The following is a 20,096-nucleotide window of genomic DNA, read 5'->3' as shown; positions in this document are numbered from 1 at the left end:
TTGGTTCAAGGTTCATAGGACGTCACGCCCAACATCCAGACAGAATTCAACATGGCGGAAGCAGAGAACAGCGAGTCGACTTCTGGGGGCATTTTTCACGAAGTGTTCACGTCCCCGCTGAACCTGACGCTGCTCGGTGTCTGCCTGTTCCTCTTGTACAAGATCTTCCGCGGAGACAAACAGCCGGAGCTCGGCGAGGCGGAAAAGCCGCTGCCCAAGCTGAAGAAGCGGGATTTTACCATCGCGGAGCTGAAGCCCTACGATGGGCTGCAGGACCCGAGGATCCTCATGGCCGTCAACGGGAAAGTGTTCGACGTGACCAGAGGGAAGAAGTTTTACGGGCCGGGTAACGTAACGTAACGTAACGTTCACGTGTAACTAGCTAGTTCTCCCCTCGTGGCGCGGACGTAACGTCACGTGGCAGCCGCTGGCGTGACACGTTTGCTTATATTAAAAAAAAAAAAAGAAACGTTTAGCTGACATTATCACCAACGTTATAGTTTGTTTTTAACGTGACGAGATGACGTCACGCCTCCGGTGAACCTTCCGACTCCGGGTTGTGTTTCACAACAGCGCGGCCCCTGTAGCCTTGAAACCAGAGATCGTCTATGCAAGAGGATGAGTCACGCCACCAGCCTGTTTAGTCGTCCTCGAGGCCGCTCGCGTAGATTCCCTCGTTGATTTGGCGTGAATGCGGCGAAACGGCTACAATAACCATTTACACCTCCACCTGGAGTCTGGTGCTATTTAGATATTCATCGTCTAGAAGTATTTTATAGTATTAACAGAAGTATTATTCCTTCTAAATGCGGGGTTTGCTTTGCCGAGTCTGGTGACGCCTGCCTCGTCTCGTCCTTTGAAGGCCTTTCCGTTTCTGTAGCTCTGAACCGGATTAGAGTCGGACCTCGTTGCGTTCACATCATCTCCGATCGCAACCTCTGGTGTCTGTAACCTTTGGCCATCATGATGGCATGTTGTCTTGCAACCTTTGCTGGTTAACTGCAGACTTGGAGCCAAAACTCTGCTTGTTGGCGTGAAGATATTTAACTTTGGTCCACAGGCAGAGGGTAATAATTACACTTAAACTCATAGAATACACAAAGAAATACAACTTTTGGTTGATTTATTTGATGCCTATTTTTCCAAAACCTAGATGTATGTTTATAGGAAATATTTTTGTATAAATTAAAGTAATTATATTTTCCTTGTAATATATAAATGGAACAAAGCTGTATTGTCTCCTACAAACGGACAGGAAACGGACTTGAAAGGGACCGAATGTCTTCCTCTTGATGGTCTCTTTGCTGTCTTGCAGAGGGGCCGTATGGCGTGTTCGCAGGAAAGGATGCGTCCAGAGGTTTGGCTACGTTCTGCCTCGATAAGGACGCCCTGAAAGACGAACACGACGACCTGTCAGACCTGAACGCCATGCAACGGGAGAGCCTCGCTGAGTGGGAGGCTCAGTTCACCGGTGTGTGGAGATTAAGTCCTCAAACGGAATTCGTCCTTCAATCACTGCCTGAGTTTAGCATTAACGCCGTAATGAATCTTTTTCTCCATTTTGTGTTCTCCCTGTCCCAGTTAAGTACGACTACATCGGCAAGCTCCTGAAACCCGGAGAGGAACCCACAGAGTACACGGACGACGAGGAAGGAAGAGACAAAAAGGCGGACTAGAAAGTAAACGACCAACAGGGGAACGGATGAAGGCCCTAATGTTTCTGGGTAACGGCGATGCCCGTTGGGTTTCTGACGTATAGGCCATTATTATCCTGGATTTTATATACTGACTCAGTTCCATTTATCTGTTCACCGTGTTAGCTGTTTGGATGACATTATCAGCTATAATCCGTTCTGAACTGTTCTCGTGTGGCTTCACATCATTCACTGTTCATCGGAGCAATTCCTCGTTTTTATGAAACTGTTCGTCCTGAGGTTTGCAGATTAGTCCGGCGAAGGAGGCCGGCGTTGCTCAGATCTCCTCCAGCAGGTCCTCAGACGTGTTTGTCTGCAGGACTCTCGTGGTTCGTTTGGTGATTGTCACTGCTGTTGTGTTGCAGGTCGTAAACATTGCTCTTTCTGCGGTTTGGCTTGGCTCACTTTGAAAGAAATAAACTCAGGAAGAAATTTAATTTAGAAACATATTTAGAATCTTGGACAAGAGAGCAGATTTCAAATAAAATTCTAAGAAAAATCTCTCTGGTGTATCCTGTCTGGCCGTTACTCACCACTGTAAGGTGAAACACCTTTGTGCTATTCACAGATTCTTATTTCTCACGAGAAAATCAAGACCAGCTATTTGCAAGCTCTTTATTATTCACTGTTGTCCCTGTAAAAACTTGAGACATTGTCCAATTTTCTTTATACAAATCCAACTTTTTTAACATGTATGTAGATGCATAAACCAAATATTCTAATACTATAATAGTTGTGAAAAAATGTTGATTTAATAAAATAAAAATGAAAAGCGAGGCTTCTGCTATCTTTTATGAGACCTCTAAGTGATTGAATGAATTACACTGTCCGTTAGAAGCTCACTTTTACCCTTCAGACTCGCAATAGTTCCGAATCACAAATTCAAGATCCAGAGGATCTGCTTCACCACCAGAATCTAATCCTTGTTCCTGATGCCAAAAAATATCAAAATCCATAACTTCAATCAATCCTAACAAACCAACGCCTGACAAGAATATCTGGAATGGGATTGAAATTCATTTAAATTGAGAATGAAGAGTAAATATATATCATGACAAATGCAGTAATTAATAATCAGCTGCTTTATTAAAGTGCTATTAAATCGACTAACATATTTTATTATGGAACTGGCGGCTTGTCCAGGGTGTCCCCTGCCTCTCGCCCATTGACTGCTGGGATTGGCTCCAGCTTGGCCCGCGACCCGATAACGGATTAAGCGGTTGGGACAATGAATGAATGAATATTTTATTATGTTTTTGGCATGCGCTTTAACCGACGGAGTAGGTTTTTCATTCTCCTGTTATACAAAATAAGAATTTTGCGCTCGCTGAAAACGTTTTATTTACTTTATATGACTTAAATCACAAGGTAGCTCCCTATTGACTGATACGTCTTGTAATAATTATATTTTGAACGTCAAAAGGTATGTGTCAGAAGTGGGATTCGAACCCACGCCTCCATCTGGAGACCAGAATTCCCGTTTCTACGGAAGGACCGCGTCCTTGAGTCTGGCGCCTTAGACCACTCGGCCATCCTGACACTGTTACAGAGACGGAACCCGGTATTATTATATCCATAACAGTCTCATAACAGGATATTTGTCGTCATTGATCGTTAAAGATAACGTTACTGGTTTCTATATTTATTTCACTCTACCAACGTCTTAAAATGTATTTCAGTCGCATTTAAATCGTCCAGCGGTTCCCTTTAACCCGCGCATGCGCACACTGTAACTTCCGCTGTGACGACGTGCGGCCGCCATAACAGATTTCAAGGGTATCAAAGCGCACCAGGCTGAGCAAGATGTACCGGTTAGCTAAAGCTGCAGTCAGAATCACCGGTAAGGAAAAGGGTTTCTCGCAAAAAGCATTTTTTCTGTATGAATTCAAGCCAGGTGTCGTTTTTAGGTTCAGTTGAGTCCAAGTCTGGCCGTCTTCTCGTGTTCTCTGACCGCTGTCGTGCTAACACCAACAGCCCACGCCTAGCCAGCTAGCATTAGCACTCCGAATTAAAGTGGTATTTCTTAAAATATCAATAAAAGTATGGGATTCTCTACAGGAAGTTAATGCAACCTGCGTTTTATTTTACGTTTAGATACGTAGGTTGCATTCGTATCGTTGTCGGTGTTTGTGGAGTGGCCGTGGGTCGACGCGCAGCTGAGGATAACGAAGAGCTAACTTCAAACGAAAGTGCACCCAGTGGTTGTTATGCTGCGCATTAGCACCTCTGGTTATAGCATGTGTTTACTCTGTGCATATGATACACGTGAAATAGTAAAAATACATTAACATCATGCCAAATAAGCAAAATATTGTTCTGCTGGTTAATTTAGTCACAAATGTCTTTGGAGTTGTTGTTTTTTCGCCATTCATTGCATTGTTTTAGAAAACACTCTGGGGGGCAAAAAATATAAATGTTTTACTGACCACTAGCAGAAATAGAAATGCAGTGATATACACAGGACCTCTCTTTGTATCTGACCACCATTTAGTCTCTAATTCTAGTAATTATATCGCCTTTATGCAACCTGAGACTGTTAAAATATTAACTTTACATTCAGCTCAATTGTTAGGAATCAATAAATGGCTGCTGAATGCCACACACAGCAAAGGTTTCCTGTCGTAATGCGCCACAGGAATGTGAAAAGTGTTTTTGTCATCCAGGTCAGGCCGTGAGGCAGGTGAGGCACGGGTCGTCTGCCCCGCAGGACTTCCACGAAAAGCATGGCAACACTGTACTGATTGGAGGAGCTGTCTTCTGTACGGCTGTGTGGTCGTATGTAAGTAGCGTTCTATTGGACACCTGGGAGCCGGTTCACATTGTGGGTGATGGAGGATCACAACTGCAGGTTAAAATGTCCTGTTTTACAGCAGGTGCTGTTTAGAACACGGCTCAAAGAGTTTAATCATGGAGAACGGCAACGATGCTGATATTTCATGGATTCCTTTCTACGCATGAGCGATTTTTAAACGGAAACGGAAACTCTTTTTGTCATTCCTGAGCAGGGACGTTGTGTGACCTGACAACAGACACTGTTGACAGTTATTTTGTTTTGAGATTTCTCTGAATCCGCCTTCTAGCCTCTCTAAGGATAGCTGAACGGGCTTATTGATATTTGTGAGACGTCTGATCAGATTTTAAATAAATTATATTGCTATGTTTAAATGTTTAGCGGCGTTTTAAACTTGAATGCAGTGTTACTCGGGTTAGCTTTGATTTATGTACAAACTGTAGATTGTCGAGTTTGTTGCTCAGGGTTGGCATGACATTAATGACATGAGACTTTGAGTTGAATTCTTGGCAATGAGTTCCTTGAGGAAGAGGTGGAGAGTTGCTGTTTGATAAACTGGTCTCTTCTCTTTGTGTAGGTGGCGACTCAGATTGGAATCAACTGGAATTTGTCACCTGTTGGGAGGATCATGCCCAAAGAGTGGAGAAAGCCCGAGGAGTAAAATAAATGGCCACGCGTCCCACCCAATGAAACTCGCTGTACAAATGATTAATGAATAGCTCAGTGTTCAGACCATGAATGCGTGTTTATTCCAAGATATTACTTTGTTCAAATAAATTGTGATTCTTCTGATATGAAACTGTGTGAAATCTCTTTAAAATATTGACAACAGGCGATGCTCTGAAGCTTTTTCCCGATTCAAGGTCATGGCAGGCTTTATGCCTGTTTACAGATTCACATTTGCCAACTGTTATCCCACCAGAAGGTGTGTGGGAGTTGTTAGTTACTTCTACATTCTACATCTTTATAAACAAAGATTCATTTATTTGAACTTTTTTTTTTCTTTTTTCAGTATGCAATTTAATTACCTACGGTTTAGTTCAATAGAAGGTACAATATAACTCAACTGTGGTGAAGGTGAAGTTTCAAGAAGCATAAAATATATTAATGTAGCAGTGTTGCCAAAGTCATGCATTTAACATTTTAAAATTAATTTAACTTAATACATGAAAGGACATGCATCAAAATACACTTAAAATCACTAAAGTTCTTTAATTGCCCATTTTAGAAGAGTTAATTACATTAAACTCTAATTATTATCAGATGGTTTAACACTTATGGCTTATGGCACTTAAATATTACAGCCGGTAAAATTGAGAAGTATTTTCATATTGAACAAAATGACTCGGACTCATTTCATTGTCATTCAACTTCTTTTTCTGACGTGAACAAAACATTGTTTACTCGGTCTTGGTTTCTAACCGGAACAGGATTTGAGGCAACATTTCCGGGTTGCGCAAAAACGTCATCGAACAGACGGAAGTGAACGCAGCACGTTCGTCCCCATGTAGCCAATCAGCATTAAGGGGCGGGCTTCTGCTGACGTTCCTCCAGGGTGCTCGGAAGGTCAACTCTGTCATTCGGTAGTTAACCAGCCGAAAGGAAGCGGAGGAGACCCGACGAGGAAGCTGACGGGAAGAACCAGCGAAGCAGCCGCCATGTCTCTGTCGAACAAGCTCACCCTGGACAAGGTGGACGTGGAGGGGAAGCGGGTCGTGATGAGGTGCGTCTTCGTTAGCTAGCTAGCTAGCGAGTGCGGCAATGCTTAACGTAAGCTAATGTCATCTTTTGAGGGCCAAATCATGTACTTTTATTGTACTTATGATTCACAATTAGACAAGAGAAATTAAATGACGCATATTTGAATTAAATAAAAGTCATAGCTTTGAATGTTTGAGTTCATTTGTCTCGTCCTGTGACGCAACTGCTGCGCATGCATCGTTGATGCTCAACATGTGTGCAGTCTTATTCGATGCGTGTCAACTTCATACATATATTGATACGATTAAATGTTGTTTCTATGGAGCCAGATCACGAGGAGGAGAGATTGAGGTAGAGAGACAGAGACAATGATAGAGAGGGAGAGACGGAGACGAGAACAGGCGGAGTCAAGAGCAGCAGACAAAAACAAAAGTATTTATACTACCTCCAGTGATTTTCAGCTTGTAGGCTGCTGAGCTAAAGCTAACAATGGGGACATCAGAGTTGAATATATTTTAACGATGAATGGTTCTAAGGTTATTTAAAAACAACGACAATGTGCTCTTAGTTTACTTTAGTCGAGTCCCGCTACCTTGTTCTATGGATATTGAATTGGCAGACTGGATTGTGATGGTGTTGAACGCCGCTTGAACCCGACACCCTCTGAAATGTCAAAGGTCAGTCTTGGTTTGCCCGGCGCGGTGATTCAATGAGAGGCAGCGCGTAGGACGCGGTCCAGAGCAGCCGCCTCCCTTCCTGCAGAGACGCGTGTGATTTATGAACTTCTGGTCTTAAACGGTGCATATTGGGTAGCTGCTGGTTCGGAATAAAGGCCAAAAGGTTACCATGGAGACCAGACTACTCGGCTGTGTCGTCACATGGGATGCAGCGTGTTCTAACATGCATGGCTGCAACAAGCTCAGTGGGAGGGGCTACGGCGAGGCACCCGCCAGTGGGAGGGGCTACGGCGAGGCACCCACCGGCGGGCGGGGCTACGGCGAGGCACCGACCAGTGGGAGGGGCTACGGCAAGGCACGGATTATGCCAGTTTAATGGCGTTTTGGCAGAAAGTCCCGGTTTTGGAGACGTCTGGGCATGTCGGTGCGTTTCTGCTGGTGGCAAAAATAATTCGAGTTGAATTCATTCATTTTTTTTCTGCTCTTCCAGGCGCCAGAGTGTTTATACAACTGCTGACGATGCAGGACTAGATTAGTCAGACTAGCTGAATGGAGCTAACCTTCATCTGGTGTTTAGTAAATCACGAGAAGAAGCATGAAGTCAGAGGAGTGTTGTTGGGTTAGCCGGTATCATTCTGCGATCCGTAAATCCACGAGTCGGAGCCGGCATTAAAACGGGAGGAAGACTTTGCGTCGCTTTCGCTCGACATGTTAAATTCACAGCTGAAGATGAAGAGGTGTGTCATCGGCGAACGTCTTCTTCTCTTCAGGGTCGACTTCAACGTTCCAATGAAGGACAAGCAGATCACAAACAACCAGAGGTACGCCCGGCGAACCCTGAAATATCTGTTGTGTTTGCGAAGTTAAAATCCAACCTGTTAACTCGTTTAAAAAAACAATCATCATTTGACAAACTGTCGCCGGTTTTGGGAACCTCGACTGCGCGTCTGTCGGTGTTCGTAGGCGGACGCATTTGCTCAGCTCTCGTGTTGCGTGATCTTTCTCCAGGGTTAAGGCGGCCGTTCCCAGCATCCAACACTGCCTGGACAAAGGGGCCAAGTCCGTGGTCCTGATGAGCCACCTGGGCCGTCCCGATGGGAACGCCATGCCTGCCAAGTACTCTCTGGAGCCTGTTGCTGCAGAGCTGCGGTCTCTGCTGGGGAAGTTAGTTCTCTCCTTTCACCGCCTGAGTGGTTGTTTTTATTGTTTAATAAAGAATTTATATCAAAATGGACTCTAAAGGAAACATGTAATCACACACTGTTTGGATCAGAATCTGTCGCCCATATCTGATCCGCCTGACTCGCCCTCACTGGTTCTCTGACCCCCCCCCTCACAGGAACGTCGCCTTCCTGAAGGACTGTGTGGGGCCTGCGGTGGAAGCCGCCTGTGCCGACCCCGCCCCCGGGTCGGTCATCCTGCTGGAGAACCTCCGCTTCCACGTCGCAGAGGAGGGAAAGGGCAAAGACGCTTCCGGAAACAAGGTGAGCCCGGCGGCGTGCTGCTGTGGGACGGGCCGTGTTTGTCCGCTCGGTGCTTTCAGCTGGTTTCAGCAAACCTTGTGGCAGAAAGGTGTCGACGCGACGAGTGTCTCTGTGATAAAATACCGTGCACGGGACGCAGGTCTGCCCCGCAGAGGAGCGGCCGCTCTGACCTGCTGACATTAGCCCTTAAGGTCAGCGGGTCGAGCTGCTTTTCCTGTCCCGAGAGGCCCGGTTGCTATGCGGCGCTGGCGGGCCGTGTGAGACGGGAGCCTTATATTTAGAGCTCCGATCCGACGGCGTCTCACAGGCCGAGTCGAATGTGAAGCGTGTCCCGCCAGACGGTGATATAAAACGGCGGCGAGGCGAGAATCAGCCAGGAATGGAAGCGGGATTTTTTTTGTGTGTCTGAACTCGAGGAAACGTGAGAATCCCTCATGAAGCAGGAGCTGCGGCTCTGACATTTGACCTTTCTCTGTCCTCCGGTCGCAACCTTCTGTTTCAGTGCGGCTGGAACCGAGTCGGCACAGACTGAATGACCTGAAGGAAGCCGTTCAACGGAGGTCCTTATTGGCTGAATCCTCTTTTCCTAACACCAATCGGTGTTTTAAACGTTCATATTGAATACGGACGCTTCCGGGGTAAACTGGGCCCTCGCCCCGATGCTGCAGGCTCCTTTTCGTCCTCTTTGTTTGACCTCCTGTCGTTTCTGACCTGCAGACTAAGGCCTCTCAGCAGGAGGTGGACTCCTTCAGGGCGTCCCTGTCCAAGCTGGGAGACATTTACGTCAACGATGCCTTCGGTACGGCTCACAGGGCCCACAGGTGAGTCTGACGGCGTGGAGCCGTTGGCGCCGTTATCGGCGATGTCATAATATCCTCCTCCTCCTCCCTCCCAGCTCCATGGTGGGGGTCGATCTCCCTCAGAAGGCAGCCGGCTTCCTGATGAAGAAGGAGCTGGACTACTTCGCCATGGCTCTGGAGAATCCTCAAAGGCCCTTCCTCGCCATCCTCGGGGGGTGAGAACTGTTCCAGTAAACGGGCCGGCCCCTACGACGACAGCAAAGCAGCCATTGAGCTTATTCCGCGATACACAAACCAGGAAATCCGGTTTGAACTGGCCAGTTATTTCCCTTGAGAGGGAAACGTTGACGCGCATCACTGTCTGCGTTCTGATTGGTTCAGTGCTTTGTGTGTCTGAAGGCTGACCGGAGATCAGGTCAAGCGGCTTTCAGGTTAATGTCCGGCCTGGCCTCCGTGTCCCCGCTCTATAGCCGCCGCGTCCCCGCTCTATGGCCTCTGCGTCCCCGCTCTATAGCCTCCGCGTCCCCGCTCTATAGCCTCCGCGTCCCCGCTCTATGGCCTCCGCGTCCCCGCTCTATGGCCTCCGCGTCCCCGCTCTATGGCCTCCGCGTCCCCGCTCTATGGCCTCCGCGTCCCCGCTCTATAGCCTCCGCGTCCCCGCTCTATAGCCTCCGTGTCCCCGCTCTATGGCAGAACCCAGACGGAAGCTGTTGTAACAGTCTGTTGTTGTACGACTTGTGTGGGTCCGAGTCCCTCGAGGAGTCCACTGTGCAGCCAATCAGCTTCCTCCGGCTCACTGAGGGCGTCAACCCGTTTGTGTTTACTGAGCTTCTAATGCACTCGATGCTGCGGGTCAGCCTGTAAAGAAGAGAAAGAAGATAAAGAAGATAAAGAAGAAGTGGTTTGAGATCATCAAGATTAACATGCAGCGTATGAAGCTTGATCAGTTTCTCTTCTCTTCTTTATTTTACCGACTGCTGAAATAAACGCTTTTAGAAACGCTGCTCGGACTTCCTGCTGGACTTCTCGCCGAGGTGAGAATCCACTGAGCTGCTGGGTCTCTCTGTTTCAGGGCGAAGGTGAAAGATAAGATCCAGCTGATCAACAACATGCTGGATAAAGTCGACGAGATGATCATCGGCGGCGGAATGGCCTTCACCTTCCTCAAAGTCCTCGACAACATGGAGGTGAGGACGCAGCGTCTCTCAAAGTCCCTGGTTCTATCCTGCAGTGATGAGACGATTGCAACCATAGTCTGTTAATAAACAGATTGTGATACACCCTGGACAAGTCGCCAGTTTATCGGTCACTCCTGCGCACAACTTGGTGCGACCAATTCACCGAAGTTGCGTGACTTCGGAGGTGGGAGGAGCCCGGAGAGAACTCACGCGGACACGAGGAGAACATACAAACTCCTTACATGAAGGCCTCTGGTGGAATCAAACCAACAGCGCCACCGTGCTGCCCAATTTATATTTAGCATCAGGTTACTTATTAAAACTCTCTTGGTCGAGATGCAATAGTTTCTTTTCTCTGATTTAATTTTTTCCTCTCTTCCAAAACGGGAAGATGTTTTGTTTTTTTTGTTTTTTGGGGGGGCGTCAGTCCAAAAGTAAAAGTTACTCGGTGAATGATGTTGGAGCTTTAAAGGAGACGTATTATGAACAACTCACTTTCCCATGTTTCTACACTGTTTCGCTGGTTTTGGGTCGTGGTCAACCCCAAAACGGCAAAATAAACCATCAAGTCAATCCTTGGTAGTTCTGTTATCGCTTACTGAAATACGTCTGGCAGAAATCTCGCCCCCTGTGATGTCACAGAGGGCGAACGTGTACAAGATGTGCGTGCGCATGTATGCACATTCATTGCGTGCACGCAATGAACTGAGTTTCAGTTTTGTTTTCAGAGGCTTTTCTGACGGAGCTGTTTGAGACAGAAACGAGGGGACGCTGTCCTGCAGCATCTGTTTGTTATTTTGACAAAAAACCTTTACGGATATTTCATATAAGTGTCTGAGAACTGCGATAACTTTGTGGAAGACGATTATAATACGTGATCTTTAAATTATTCTGAAAGATAACAGGCTAATGTTACTGCTAGCTCAAGCAACACACCGTGAATTAATTGCCAATCTAACTTTGTCTTCTTCCTGCCTCCACTGACAGATTGGTACCTCCCTGTTTGACGAGGAGGGGGCCGCCATCGTCAAAGACCTGATGGCCAAAGCGAAGAAGAACGACGTCAAGATCACGCTGCCCGTCGACTTCGTCACCGCCGAAAAGTTTGACGAGAAAGCCACCACCGGCGCCGCCACCGTCGCTGCCGGCATCCCCGCCGGCTGGATGGTGAGAGCAGCTCTCTGACTGACAGACAGACAGACAGACCGACCAGTAGGAAGTTCCTCTTCCTCCAGATGGAATGGAGATTCCTCTTCTCGTTTGACTCCATGATGGTGATTTGGTCCCTGCAGGGTCTGGACTGTGGACCAGAGAGCTCTCTGGAATATGCGAAGGCTGTGGCCAGAGCCAGGCAGATTGTGTGGAACGGCCCGGTCGGTGTGTTCGAGTGGGACAACTTCGCCAAAGGGACAAAGACCCTGATGGACAACGTGGTCGTCGCGACCACGTCAGGTTGCATCACGATTATTGGTAAGAAAGACGACCGGTGTGAACGCCGTCTGACATTCTATATCGTCTGTGTTCTGGACCGGCATGCTGTTAGCTGTTAGCATCCCAAGCAAGACATAACGACAAGTGACTCGGAATTATCCATCCCATAATGAAACCTCCGTCTGGGGCATCTTGGCTCTTTCCTCACATGCAAAGACCTGCAGTTCTGGAATATTCCTGGTTTACCTGCAACCAGAAGTCGTCGTCATTAAAAGGAGCATTTCTGCTGCTAACGGCTGATCAGTAATCAGTAATCAGAATTTATAATGGGGATTGAATGGCTTTGCTTTAAGAGGTGACCCTGCTCGTCCACTAGGGGGCAGCGCTAATCTAATGATTCAGCTGTGAGCAGCCTCCAGAAGTTAGTCTGTTAGCAGGATGAGAGGAAAACGCTCCTCACTTGAGGACCGTTACATCCTGGAGCAGAGAAGAATCGCTGGGCGGGGCCACATGTTCTTCTGTTTGGACCCGCCTCCAGATCAGCGGGGGGTGAGAAGAGAGAGGCGCCAACAGAGCAGTGACTCAGAGCGAAACGGAGGACGCCCGTCTTGCACCTCTCTCTTTTTTTCTGTTATTGGCTGATGCTACGCTGAATACGCGCTACGTGATTTATCATCCTTTGACGTCTTGCGCGTCTGATAATCACCATTAAATCTTGCTTGGACGTGTTCTGTTCTTTTTTTTTTTTTTGTCCAGGTGGGGGCGACACCGCCACCTGCTGTGCCAAATGGAACACGGAAGATAAGGTGAGCCATGTGAGCACAGGAGGCGGAGCCAGCTTGGAGCTGCTGGAAGGTGAGTTGTGACATCGGAATCAATGAACGCACTCTAGATGATGATGATGATGATGATGATGAGGTCACCCAGGCGTTTGATGTCGGGTGTCTCTGTGTCCTCAGGTAAAGTCCTGCCGGGAGTAGATGCGCTCAGCAGCGCCTAAGCTGCCTCGCAGCCGGCTGGTGTGTGTGTGTGTGTGTGTGGGGGGGGGGGGGGGGGGTGTAACTCCTGAGACATCCTCGGTGTGAACAACAACGCGCAGCATCACTCAGGAGAGACTCCGCCTCCTAGCAACCCCCTGCTGCTTCAGACCCGGCTCCCTTTAACACTGGCCTGTGTGATTGTGTCACTATTAACATCACTGTACCACCACAGTGTTCGGTGTACTTGTGTAGAAACGGTTTCCGTGGTAACTAATGTGTCCACTGTGGTCTCGCCTGACCTGTTTAGGATAATAAAAGTGTCTCTGTGTAAAGCGACCCGTCTCTGTGTTTCTGTTGAGGGTTTTAAACTCAGACGGGGGCGGGGTCATAACGCAGGTGAGACGATCGCCTGCTGACACTCAAAGCCCCCCCCCCCGAGCTATTACAAATGTTTGCGGTGAAACTCCGAGCTCGTCATCGCCTTTATTCGGTCCGATGAAAGCGTTCGCCACCACGCCGGGGATTTTTCGTTGTTCCTGGATGTCTGAGGATGGAAACGGAATGACTTCATCGACGGGGCAGGTGATGCTAGTTTGGTATCCAGTAAACGGGCATTTAAAGCTCTCAAAGGGACAGCCAATCAGAGACGAGCATGCCTCCGACATCAGCAGCCCTGTAAAGGCAATCCGAGACGCTTCCGTGAGTCTTTAAAATGATGTTTAATCCAGTCTGGTCACCTGACGAGTGAAATTGTTAAACTGTTAAATATAATAAACTTGCATAGGAGCACTGTTTGCTGTTTCAGCGGCCTGAAACGTTTTCTGATTTCACAGCAGTTCTTCTCCTTTACGTTTTCCCTCGCACTTTGACCTCAGGCGTGAGGAACCGAAGCGCCGGGGTGCGTCCTCATCCGGTCCAGTCCTCGTCCTCATAATCTGGTTCAACTGCGGCAACATGTCGGAGGAATACAGAACATGTCAGAGATTATTACAGGGCCTGCATGACCTTTTAACCTGGAACGACGGCCAGTCTGTGACCTGCTGACCCCAGCAGACATGTTCTAAAGTATTTAATTATAAAATAAGTCGGGTTTTCACATGCAGATGAACGTACCGTGCTTGTAATGGTAGCAGTGGTGGGTTTAGTTCAATCATTCCAGTCTGCAGACTGGAATCTGTGAGCTCATATTAAAAATGAAGTACTGATTCCGGATCAGTTTATTCCTGCATGTCAGCGCAGCTCGTCTGACCCGTGGCGAACCCACCAAGTACTGTGGCGTTGATTTTTAACTTGGAAACGTCTCCTGCTGACAAACCAACCGAAGACCACCGAAGAATGCTTTTTGTTCTTAACGTTTTGTCATTTCCTCTGATTTTTGGGATTTGGAACTCAGAATGTTTACAGTAGATTCAGTCAAGCTGCAAATTCAGTTTTTTTTAATATTCTATATATTTCATTTCATTTCATTTCAAATAAATCTGTGAAATGAAGCTTGAAAAGTGCTCGTCACAGTTTCCCATGGATGAGCGCAGCATGCTAAATGCTATCTGCAGCAGAGGAGAGCAGCAAAGAGAGGCTGGAACCGGAAACTACAAAGGGGGGGGGGGTTCTTTTTTTTCCCCACTCACGGTCTTCTTGCTCCTTCACAACGGTGCTGAGGAACTGCGAGTTCTCGTAGTCGTCCTCGTCTGTGAAATGAAGCTGAGCTATTATCTCGTCTCCTCGGCCTCATCGTGGGAAACCAACAACCATTTTCTGACAGCGTACCGTCTTCCATTGACGGCGTGTTTGCGTAGACGTGAGGCGCCTCATCGACATCTGTGAAAGCGGCGGCGTGCGATTCCACATCTGTATTTGATCGGCCGTATTTCAGAGGGCATGTGAAACGCTCGCCTCCTGTCGTTATCTCATCCCGCTCGTTCTCATACACGGTGAGTGGGAGAGGAGCTCTGGTGGGGGGGGGGGGGGGGGGGGGGGAATACACAGACACGCGTCATTATTGTCCAACATTTATTTTATACACATTTTTTTTTTTGTGAGATAGAGCCCCACCCCCACCCCGCCCTTAATAATGAACCGAGGTATTGAGAAACACAATGTTACTGAAAATGATCCAGAATCGGTGGATTTCTTCTGGATCATCACCAAAATCTATTCTTCTGTTCCGGGTAACATTCCCAACATTTCTGTAAATGTTTTTGTCAAGATCCATCCGGAACTTTTTTGAGTTGTGCTGCTAACAGACAGATAAAAGGCCGGCAAAGTCTTGACCTTGACCTTGACCTTTATTGATGATCCGTAAAAAAAAAAAGTTGAAAATAAATGTTTTGGAATTGAAGAATGTAGCTTGATGTGTCTGCATTATTCCACCTTGGTGTAATAATGGCCTTTAGTCCTGTTACCAGGGGGGCTAAACATGCGTCATGTTTCCTCTGCAGTTTAAATCAAATCTTGATTCTCGCCTGGAGTTGTTGCTTTTTTTAGTTTCAGTTCACCGTAAGGAAAATAATACACAATATTCACATTTCAAACCTGAACCAACATATTAAAACAGCCGTTTTATTTTGATAAAACGACTGTTTCCGCCCCATCATGGTGATACTCACACGTACGTATGTTCCAGACTCCTCATGTGACCTGCAGCAGCGAAGCGGGAACGTTTCAACGTCAGGACGGTGGCCGGTGAGGGACACTGTGCGTTATGTGTGTGTGTGTGTTGGTGTGTGTGCGTGGACGTACCATCTTTAATATTCACATAGTCTGACTGCTCATCCGAGGCCATCTGTTCATCCATCGCAGCTGAAACGGGAGGCGATGCAAGTCAAGCATCTCATCGAAAGGAAAGACAGAAGCCAGATTAAAGAGGAAGAAAAAAACCCACCTGGTGAAGCGTCGTCACGGGCCTCGCTGGAGAAAGAGAAAACCTCCTCATGCGTTAATGGCAGCTCATTATGTCCCGTTTCAGCCACACCCAAACACAAACGTGAAATCTACCAAAGTCGAGTTATGACAGCTTCCTCTTTCAGGACAGCAGCTTCCTGTTTCAGGGCACAATGTTGAAACTGGGGGCGCCACCGCCGCCGCCTTGAAAGTGTTCAGTGTCGACCGGGCAGAACCCCTGGGTGGAAGTTGCTCACTTCCTGTGTGGTTTGGCTAAGCTTCTCTGTAGGTCCAGGTCTGAGGCAGACGCTTCTCACGCCTGCCTGACGTTTGCAGCGGGGGGGGGGGGCATCACCAAAACACCCAAAGAATGGAAACAGTCGACCAAAAATGACTTCTTGGAGTTTTAGCAGCTAAGCTTCACGTTAACAAACGCAGAACTCGCATTTGTGATGTCTGCGGAGTGGCATGGGGGGGGGGGGGGGGGGGGCACTGTTCTGATCAAAATAGCTGAAGCACAGCACTGCTCTGGCTGGAACAGCCTCACGTTAACTCTGTGAGACACCAACTGGAAACTGGGCGTCCATGTTGGATGAGCCAACTTCATGGTGTCCCCTCACCACGAAGGGGGACTTAACCCTAACCTCGTACTCGTTCGAGTCAACGGAGGGGCGGAGACGGGTCTGTCTGTCTGTCTGTCTGTGTGTGTGTGTGTGTGTGTGTGTGTGTGAGAGAGAGAGAGAGAAGCTGACTGGTTACATACTGTGTTGGTGAAGTTTTGGCGTTCACTCTGATGACTGGAAACAGGAGAAATGTAAGTTCAGAGTCCAGATAAATGCTTACCATTCATAAGATTAGTATTACTATTATTACTATTATTATTATTATTATTATTACTATTATTATTATTATTATTACTATTATTATTATTACCTGTATTTGACTGTGGCACAGCAAAAATGCTTCTTCCACGTTGGCTGTAACAGGGGTGTTTTAACGTCAGTAAAGTTTACAGCTTTATTTACGAACGTTATTATATTTATTATATCTGTTTGTCTCTTAGCGTCTCGTCCTCTGACTCTCCGCTGAAATCGTGCGGCCGTATCTGTGCTTCATACTCACAATGTCTCCGGGTCATATATGTAATTATCCTTCTGAATGATCCCTGCAACACAGAAGCAGCACACGTGTCAGGTTATTATAGTTAACGAAAACTAACGAAAAAACGAAAACTAGAATTGAAAAAACATTTTCGTTAACTAGAACTAATAAAAACGATAATTAAAATAGAACACGAAAACTAACTAAAACGGTATTGTCCGTTCACAAAACTAACTAAAACTAATAAAAATTAAAGACACTAATCTCTTCGTTTTCGTTTTTATCGATTTTGAAATTGATTTATTTTGCTCGGAGTTACGCGTGCTGGCGGCTCCGTCCGGCTGTTCCCGTCACTGCTCGTTGAGAATCGGGTTGGTGACGTCACTAGCGACGGAAGCCGGCAGGAAGCGCCGAGCGCTCCAGCCCCATGTGGGATGTGTTTATTACGACGGAGGGAAACAAGAAAGCTAACTGCGAGTAGCCCCCCCGTAAGAGAAGCAGCCCCCCGGCTAGCAGTTAGCACCGCGAAGGAGACAACAATAAGGGACTGCTTTTAACCTGCACCGACTGGAGCCCCCCCCCCCACACACACACACACACTGGGCACACACACTGGGGGGGGCATGGATCGCTGCATTAATGAGACATGAGAAGAAGACGAGCTGCTTGGAGACAGAGGCCAAGCCCAAAGTGAGGAGCCCCCTGATGGAGCCCCCCCGATGGAGCCCCCCTCAGCTAGGAGGCCCTGGAGATGGTCTGGATGAACCATGGATTGGATTAGAGACAGACGACGAGGACACTGAACACCTGGTGAGTGGTTCTAGTCCCAAATACATTAGTCTTGTTGACCTTTTATGCTGATATAAAATGTAACAATAATCAGTGTTGTAAACTTTAATTGATATTAAAACCCCATAAAGTCCCAAAAGGAGAGGAAATAAATTATTTATTTTACTCATTCTGATCCAAAACCTAAAATGCCAATCACAAATGTTGGAGCCTCCATCTGCTAAAACCTGAAATGTATAATTGTCACACTGAAATCATCGTTATTGTCATGTCATGATTTCATATCTAATATTGGGCTTCATTATAAATATACAATATTAAATGGGTTATCCTGGGGAAACTAGTTTAGGGTGCTAACAGTGTAAGAAATGAAACATCATGAAACAAGTAACGTTATTATCCCTGCTGTAAAAACAAGGGTTATTACAAAGTCCTAATTCATCAATAATTATTAAACTGTACTATTCTTTGTGTGTTTTACATTTGTTTGTTCTTTTTGCTCAGAGCTTGACCTGCCAGATGGAGAAACCAACAAGTTCCAGCTGAAGGGTGCTCTCACCCTTCAGCTCACCCTGAACGCTGTCCAAATACTGACTCGCTGATATCAAGAGCAAGAAAGCTCATCCACGCTGAGAGCAAATCATCAGCGGCAAATGAAGTATTAAGTCCGAGATTGTAGCACGTTAGCAGCTATGCTGCGGACTGTTACGGTTGGTTGTTTAAAATTACTGAATAAATGTTTTATATGTTATCTTTTGTTGAGTTGTATTATTTTATTATATTTTAATCCTGCATCTGACAAATAACTGAAAGTATAAAAAACTAAAACTAATAAAAACTAAATTAAACTAATAAGAACAAAACTAAAACTAATAAAAACTAAATTAAACTAATAAAAACAAAACTAAAACTAATAAAAACTAACAAATCCACTCTAAAAACTAACTAAAACTAACTGAATTAGAGAAAACAAATTCAAAACTAACTAAAACTAAACTATAATTAAAAATCCAAAACTATTATAACCCTGACACGTGTTCATCAGCAGGGCGGCGCCCTTTAAACACGGGGACTCCAGTTTGTCCTCTCTGTGTCCCTTTGCAGTGTAAATGTTATTTATGTGTATTTGTATTCATTCTAATACGAATTTGTTTTTTGTTCGCTTGTCCCCAACACGATTACAAAATGTATTTTCATTGCATTTTCTGGGAGGGAGGGGTACGGCTTTGCATGGACAATTAACCCATTGGATTCTGGGGGGAGATCAGGATCTAATGGATTAATGGATTATCTACAATGATTGGATGAAAATGACACGATGACATCACCGTCGGATCCAGCACACGGAAGAGTCTGATCTGGATCCAGACAAAACTCTACCGCTGTCATACTGATATAATGGCCCAGATTTAAACTGGGATTAAACTGCAGTAGTTTAATAGTGATGCTAATGTGAGGCAGGTTCTACAGGGTCTGTCTATAAACCAGCCCCACAGAGGTGTCTGCATCAACCGGTCAGGTTTCCACAGCTCTGCTCTGACAGCGGGCTTTCAGCCACGCTCCATACGAGACATCGTGAAAGCGGGCCGGTCCGGCCTCGGACGGCGGACTCACTGGATTCCTTTTGCATCGCAGACAGAGGAGAGAAAGCAGACTCAGCGTGGAGAGCGACGCGGCAGCCAGCAGGCCGGGGCCTCCTACCATACCTGAACCTGAAAGACACAAAGATCGGGCAGCTGGACGTTACTCCGGGACGGGACACGTGTGCACTTGGGCGGTGAAACGGAGTAGACGGCTACGGGGCTTGCTGGTCACCAGCCAAGCAGCTTCTGCTTTTCTGTTACTGACTCTGAACCACAGGATGTGGTCGGCCGAAACAAAAGTCTCTGCTGGCTGGAGATGAACGTTGTCTGGCAGTCGAAGACTTAAAGCGGCCGTTCAGCCTCTCTCTAACTTGGTCGGGTGAACTCATGAGATCTGGACCCTGGACAGGCGCCCCGGGGGGGGGCGAACACGGAGCCTTCTCGCTGCGAGGCAACAGCGCTTGTGCCTTTATCCGTCCCACAAGGATGAGACAGAATAATATTCATATAGATCCACTCTGTTCAGCAAGCTGCTGCGTCGCTTTGGGTGAAGTCCCATTCTTTAGGCGTCAAACATTTAAACGATGGCTGAACGTGCTCCATATATGAACAAACACAATGATCTAAACTTGATGGTAATATTTGTGCTGATGTAAGAAGTAGTACCTCTTTCATGCTGCAGCACCTGAGAGAGCATGCAGGTGGTTTCCACCTTCTTATTATGGGGTATTTTCCTTCTTGTTAATCAACCAGAGTCTTTTAATTCTCACAGATGTGCTGCTGTCGCTGCTCTTACCTTCGGTGCTCGAGGTCCGGCTGCCTGCCGCAGAATGAGCCGCGCTTCCTCTTTCACCCTTTCACACGTTTCGCCATCGAGACAAAGAAGACCTCCCCAAAGCGCGCTTTTTATAGTTACTGAAGTCCCACCGTTTTGCTAGTTAGGACTTTTTAACCTTTTCGGTTTTTCTCTCGTTGCCATGGTTCCCAATTTTAATTTCAGTTAAACC

At 46.7% G+C, this 20,096-nt stretch overlaps 3 protein-coding genes and 1 non-coding gene across 4 annotated transcripts; 3 read left to right on the top strand and 1 right to left on the bottom strand.

Annotated features, from left to right (window-relative positions):
• Positions 1–51: 51 nt before the first annotated feature.
• Positions 52–2,465, top strand: pgrmc1 (progesterone receptor membrane component 1). Its single transcript, XM_068745060.1, has 3 exons — positions 52–346; positions 1,316–1,471; positions 1,582–2,465. Exons 1-3 carry the CDS (start codon positions 52–54, stop codon positions 1,674–1,676), a joined length of 546 nt encoding a protein of 181 aa, XP_068601161.1. The 3' UTR covers positions 1,677–2,465.
• Positions 2,466–3,122: 657 nt separating this feature from the next.
• Positions 3,123–3,233, bottom strand: trnal-caa (transfer RNA leucine (anticodon CAA)). Its single transcript has 2 exons — positions 3,196–3,233; positions 3,123–3,168 (listed from the first exon to the last, which is right to left on the bottom strand). It is a non-coding gene; the product is annotated as a tRNA-Leu (tRNA).
• A 201-nt stretch (positions 3,234–3,434) lies between these two features.
• On the top strand, positions 3,435–5,278 carry cox7b (cytochrome c oxidase subunit 7B). The gene is made up of 3 exons (XM_068744815.1): positions 3,435–3,534; positions 4,358–4,473; positions 5,063–5,278. Exons 1-3 carry the CDS (start codon positions 3,498–3,500, stop codon positions 5,144–5,146), a joined length of 237 nt encoding a protein of 78 aa, XP_068600916.1. The 5' UTR covers positions 3,435–3,497; the 3' UTR covers positions 5,147–5,278.
• Positions 5,279–6,032: 754 nt separating this feature from the next.
• On the top strand, positions 6,033–13,072 carry pgk1 (phosphoglycerate kinase 1). The gene is made up of 11 exons (XM_068744987.1): positions 6,033–6,208; positions 7,634–7,684; positions 7,872–8,027; positions 8,203–8,347; positions 9,065–9,168; positions 9,243–9,362; positions 10,220–10,334; positions 11,313–11,492; positions 11,618–11,795; positions 12,513–12,611; positions 12,716–13,072. The coding sequence occupies exons 1-11, from the start codon at positions 6,144–6,146 to the stop codon at positions 12,754–12,756; spliced, it is 1,254 nt and encodes a 417-aa protein (XP_068601088.1). The 5' UTR covers positions 6,033–6,143; the 3' UTR covers positions 12,757–13,072.
• Positions 13,073–20,096: the final 7,024 nt, after the last annotated feature.

Source organism: Brachionichthys hirsutus, chromosome 10 (assembly GCF_040956055.1).
Source record: "Brachionichthys hirsutus isolate HB-005 chromosome 10, CSIRO-AGI_Bhir_v1, whole genome shotgun sequence".
Lineage (NCBI taxonomy): Eukaryota > Metazoa > Chordata > Actinopteri > Lophiiformes > Brachionichthyidae > Brachionichthys > Brachionichthys hirsutus.
Note: the sequence above shows the minus strand (reverse complement) of the source record. Positions and strands in the feature narration are given on the sequence as shown.